Genomic DNA, 6013 nt, shown 5'->3' on the forward strand with positions numbered 1-6013 from the left:
TAAATTCCCCCGCACAGTCCCCCGCAGCCGGACAACTTTCTCATGGCTTCTCGGAGGGAAACGCTGTAGGAATGCTCAACCGGTGTCGCTTATTCAGCCGACAGAAACTTTCAACCGGTTTCTCCCATTATGTAGCGAGTCGGAGTCTGAGTCTGAGTCTTCTCTTGTCTCTACTCCTCCCGTTACGGGGTCTGAGACGCCGAAGGCTCCCACCATTAGCTCTGACAAATTGAAACCCTAGTCATTGGCGACTCCATTACCCGCAGTATTAGACTTAAAGCGAATCACCCAGCGATCATACACTGTTACCAGGGGCAGGGCTACCGACGTTAAGGCTAATCTAAAGATGGTGCTGGCTAAAGCTAAATCTGGCGAGTGTAGAGGAGTATAGAGATATTGTTATCCACGTCGCACCAACGATGTTAGGATGAAACAGTCAGAGGTCACCAAGTGCAACATAGCTTCAGCGTGTAATCAGCTAGAAAGATGTGTCGGCATCGAGTAATTGTCTCTGGCCCCCTCCCAGTTAGGGGGAGTGACGAGCTCTACAGCAGAGTCTCAGCACTCAATCGCTGGTTGAAAACTGTTTTCTCGCCCTCCAAAGATAGAATTTGTAGATAATTGGCCCTCTTTCTGGACTCACCCACAAACAGGACCAAGCCTGACCTGCTGAGGAGTGACGACTTTTATACTACTATCTGTACTTACTGGTGGCACAGACGCTGTTTCTTCCTTTCCTACACTGAAATTACCCTTGCCTAACGATTGCGTCTGAAGCTGGGCTTGTAGCACAGCTATTCTCGCCGTAAGGCGATCGTTCTCCTGTATATTATGAGTACAGCGACTGCAATTAGAAGACATCATGTTTATGTTACTACTTAGCTTCGGCTGTTGAAGGTGTTGACGAACCATGTCCAGATAAAGCGTCCGGAGTGAAAAAGTTGAATGAGGGTAAAAAGTTGCGATGGAAAAAAACTAAAAATATAAACGGTAATTAAAAACAAAAACAAAACAAAAAAACGTAAAGTTGTCAGCTAGCAAAGTAAAGTTGGCAGCAAAACGCACAGCAACAAAACGCACAGCAACACGTCTGCAGATTCAACAGGAAGTGACGCAATCAAGGTCGTTCGCAATCAAGGTCGTTCGACTACATGAGTTCTGGTAAGTTTGGATTACAATACTGGTTGGGGTGAATATATTTTATATGACATACATGATTTTTTGTTAGCTAGTAAATAGTAGCCTACAGCAAAGTGTTTTTAAATCATTTCTAACTTGTTCTGCTAGTTAGTGTTTGCTACCACGTGGGTTTTAGCTTGCTTGAGCCTGCTAACTGAGGAGTGTTAGTTCACCTGTTTCCAAAAAAGATTTGGCATGGGTCCTCAGATCCTCAAAAAGTTCTACAGCTGCACCATCGAGAGCATCCTGACCAGTTGCATCACCGCCTGGTATGGCAACTGCTCGGCATCTGACTGTAAGGCGCTACAGAGGGTAGTGCGTACGGCCCAGTACATTACTTCCTGCAATCCAGGACCTATTTAATAGGCGATGTCAGAGGAATGTTTTGTTGTACCCTCTTCACGACTGTCTTGGTGTGTTTGGACCATGATAGATCGTTGGTGATGCGGACACCAAGGAACTTGAAACTCTTGACCCGCTCCACTACAGCCCCATTGATGTTAATGGGGGCCTGTTCGGCCCGCCTTTTCCTGTAGTCCACGATCAGCTCCTTGTCTTGCTCACATTGAGAGAGAGGTTGTTGTCCTGGCACCACACAAAGGAACACCTATGTGAGAATGGTATTCATTGACTAGAGCTCAGCGTTCAACGCCACAGTGACCTCAAAGCTCAAAGCTACCCTCACTTAGCTAACGATCCTGGAACTAAACACATCCCTCTGCAACTGGATCCTGGATTTCCTGACGGGCCGCCCCCAGGTGGTGAGGGTAGGTAGCAACACATCTGCTACGCTGATCCTCAACACTGGAGCCCCCCAGGGGTGCGTGCTCAGTCCTCTCCTGTACTCCATGTTCACCCACGACTGCATGGCCAGGAACGACTCCAACACCAGCATTAAGTTTGCAGACGACACAACGACGAGACAGCCTATAGGGAGGAGGTCAGAGACCTGGCCGGGTGGTGCCAGAATAACAACCTATCCCTCAACGTAATCAAGACAAAGGAAATTATTGTGGACTACATGAAAAGGAGGACCGAGCATGCCCCCATTCTCATCGACAGGGCTGTAGTGGAACAGGTTGAGAGCTTCAAGTTCATTGGTTTGCACATCACCAACAAACCTGAACGGTCCAAACACACCAAGACAGTCGTGAAGAGGCCACGACAAAACCTATTCCCCCTCAGGAGACTGAAAAGATTTGGCATGGTCCTCAGATCCTCAAAAGGTTTCTACAGCTGCAACATCGAGAGCAGAGGAAGGCCCTAAAAATTGTCAAAGACCCCAGCCACCCCAGTCATAGACTGTTCTCTCTGCTACCACATGGCAAGCGGCACCGGAGCGCCAAGTCTAGGACCAAAAGGCTTCTCAACAGCTTTTATCCCCTAGCCATAAGGCATTTCACTCTAAGGTCTACCTACACCTGTTGTATTCGGAGCACGTGACAAATAAATAAACTTTGATTTGATATGTACGTACGGTCACTGTGGGGACGACGTCGTCGATGCACTCATTGATGAAGCTGATGACTGAGGTGGTATACTCCTCAATGCCATTGGATGAATCCTGGAACATATTCCAGTCTGTGCTAGCAAAACAGTCCTGTAGTGTAGCATCCGCACCATCTGACCACTTCCGTATTGAGCGAGTCACTGGTACTTCCTGCTTTAGTTTTTGCTTGTAAGCAGGAATCAGGAGGATAGAATTATGGGTTGGATTTGCCAAATGGAGGACAGGGGAGAGCTTTGTATGCATCTCTGTCTGTGGAGTAAAGGTGGTCTAGAGTTTTTTTTTCTTTGGTTGCACATGTGACATGCTGGTAAAAATGTGGTAAAACTGATATAAGTTTGCCTGCATTATAGTCCCCGGCAACTAGGAGCGCCACTTCTGGGAGAGAATTTTCATGTTTGCTTATGGCCTTATACAGTTGGTTGAGTGAGGTCTTGGTGCCAGCATCGGACTGTGGTGGTAAATAGACAGCTACGAATAATATAGATGAGAACTCTTGGTAGATAGTGTGGTCTATAGCTTATCATAAGGTACTCTACCTCAGGCGAGCAATACCTTGAGACTTCTTTAATATTATACATTGCGCACCAGCTGTTATTGACAAAAAAGACACACATCCACACCACTCATCTTACCAGATGTAGCTTCTCTGTTCTGCCGGTGCATTGAAAATCCCTCCAGCTCTATATTGTCCGTGTCGTCGTTCAGCCACGACTTGGTGAAACATATGATATTACAGTTCTTAATGTCCCGTTGGTAGGGTAATCGTAAGCCATCCATTTTATTTTCCAATGTTGCATGTTAGCAAGTAGAATTGATAGCAATGGGAGTTTACTCGCTCGCCTACGGATTCTCAAAAGACAGCCTGATCTGCATCCTCTTTTCCTCTGTCTTTTCTTCACGCAAATGATGTGGATCTGGGCCTGTTCCCGGGAGAGCAGTCTCTCTTTCTCATCAGACTCGTTAAAAAAAAGCTTCTTCCAGTTCGAGGTGAGTAATTCCAGTTCTGATGTCCAGAAGTTATTTTCGGTCATATGAGACAGTAGCAGCAACATTATGCACAAAATAAGTAAAAAATAAGTTACAAACATCGCAAAAAAACTAACAAAATAGCACAATTGATTACGGGTATGTAAAACGTCAGCCATCCTCTTCGGCGCCACATTTAAATGGTATTAATAATATTTTGCATATATTTCCTTTAATTCCCACCTCTGAATATTCCCCAGAATGTGCAACCCTATGAGGTAGTCAACTCGAATGTATTTCAATTCATTTGGGCTCCCAAATGGCGCAGCGGTCTAAGGCACTGCATTTCAGTGCTAGAGGCGTCACTGCAGATCCTAGTTTGATCCCGGGCTGTATCACAACCGGCTGTGATCGGGAGTCCCATAGGGTGACGCACAGGTTAGGGGAGGGTTTGGCCGGGGTAGGCCATCATTGTAAATAAGAATTTGTTCTTAACTGACTTGCCTAGTTAAAAATAGGTTAAAAAAATTTACAAAAATAAACAGATGTGCCTTCTTTAAAGTTCATTTGTGGAATTTATTTCCTTCTTAATGCGTTTGAGCCAATCAGTTGTGTTGTGACAAGGTAGGGGTAAAAGACCAAGTCCATATTATGGCAAGAACACATCAAATAAGCAAAGAGAAAATGACAGTCCATCATTACTTGAAGACATGAAGGTCAGTCAATACGGAACATTTCAAGAGGTTTGAAAGTTTCTTCAAGTGCAGTCGCAAAAACCATCAAGCGCTATGATTAAACTGGTTCTCATAAGGACCGCCACAGGAATGGAAGACCCAGAGTTACCTCTACTGCAGAGGATAAGTTCATTAGAGTTACCAGCCTCAGAAACTGCAGAGTTCCATATGTGTTATTTCATAGTTTTGATGTCTTCACTATTCTACAATGTAGAAAATAGTAAAAATAAAGAAAAACACTTGGATGAGTAGGTGTTCTAAAACTTTTGACCGGTAGTGTATATTCATATTTTCCTGTTGTCATAGTGTAAATATAGTTCACTAACAGTCGCTTATGTTTTCCCCAGGCAGACGCAGACGGCTCGTCTGACACCTACTGGCCGTTGCACTCTGACACGGCGGCCCCGGGGTTGGACCTGGGCTGGCCCCTCCAGGCGCACAGCTTCATCGGCCCCACAGAGGTCACGACCCTGGTCAACCCCAGCGAGCCCGACATGCCAAGCATCAAGGAGCAGGCCAGACGACTCATCAAGAACGCACAGCACGTAAGTGGAGTGGCGGGGAGAAGGGATGTACATTCACACAGACTCACACACAGCACTTACAGAGGCACATACACACACCTGTTCAGGTCTAAGTGGTGTAAATGGGAAGTGTACCGTATGTCAAATCACATTGTATTGGTCACATGCGCCGAATACAACAGGTGTAGACATTACTGTGAAAGGCGAGCCTATTCCAAACAATTCAGAGTTAAAAAGTACAAAAAATATTTGCTGAATAAAAAAAGAAATAGTAACACAATAAAAACAATAGCGATGCTATATACAAGGAGTACCAGTACCAAGTCAATGTGCAGGGGTACGAGGTAGTTGAGGTAAATTAGGTAATACATTATGTACATGTGGGTAGGGGTAAAAGTGACTATCAGTATTGATAATTAACAGAGTAGCAGGAGCATATGTGAAGAGTGTGAAAATATGTCTGTGGGAGTGTGTGTGCCGTCAATATGTGTGCGTGTGTGTGTGAGTGTTAGAGTGTCAGTGTAGTATGTGTGTGTGTGTGAGTGTTAGAGTGTCAGTGTAGTATGTGTGTGTGTGTGAGTGTCAGTGTAGTATGTGTGTGTGTGTGTGTGAGTGTTGAGTGTCAGTGTAGTATGTGTTGTGTGTGGAGTGTAGTAATGGTGAGTGTGTGTGAGTGTAGGTATGTGTGTGTGTGAGTGTAGTGTAGTATGGTGTGTGTTGAGTGTTTAGTGTAGTATGTGTTGTGTGTGTGAGTGTGGTTTAGAGTGTCAGTGGTAGTATGTGTTGTGTGTGGTGAGTGTAGTATGTGGTGAGTGTGTGAGTGTAGTATGTGTGTGTGAGTGTCAGTGTAGTATGTGTGTTGTGTGTGAGTGTTGTGTAGTATGTGTGTGTGTGAGTGTTAGAGTGTAGTGGTAAAGTATGTTGTGGTGTTGTAGTGTCAGTGGTAGTATGTGTGTGTGTGAGGTGAGGTGGTCAGTGTAGTATGTGTGTGTGTGAGTGTTAGAGTGTCAGTGTAGTATGTGTGTGTGTGAGTGTTAGAGTGTCAGTGTAGTATGTGTGTGTGTGAGTGTTAGAGTGTCAGTGTAGTATGTGTGTGTGTG

General features: G+C 45.1%; 1 protein-coding gene across 1 annotated transcript in view; it reads left to right on the forward strand.

Moving 5' to 3' along the window:
* fam83hb (family with sequence similarity 83 member Hb) overlaps positions 1-6013 on the forward strand; it is a 38799-nt gene that overhangs the window by 23465 nt on the left and 9321 nt on the right. The window contains exon 4 of the mRNA XM_023976318.2: positions 4737-4934. Within this exon, the coding sequence (XP_023832086.1) occupies positions 4737-4934 (198 nt within the window). The remainder of the gene's footprint in view (positions 1-4736; positions 4935-6013) is intronic.

Source organism: Salvelinus sp. IW2-2015, linkage group LG31 (genome assembly GCF_002910315.2).
Source record: "Salvelinus sp. IW2-2015 linkage group LG31, ASM291031v2, whole genome shotgun sequence".
NCBI lineage: Eukaryota > Metazoa > Chordata > Actinopteri > Salmoniformes > Salmonidae > Salvelinus > Salvelinus sp. IW2-2015.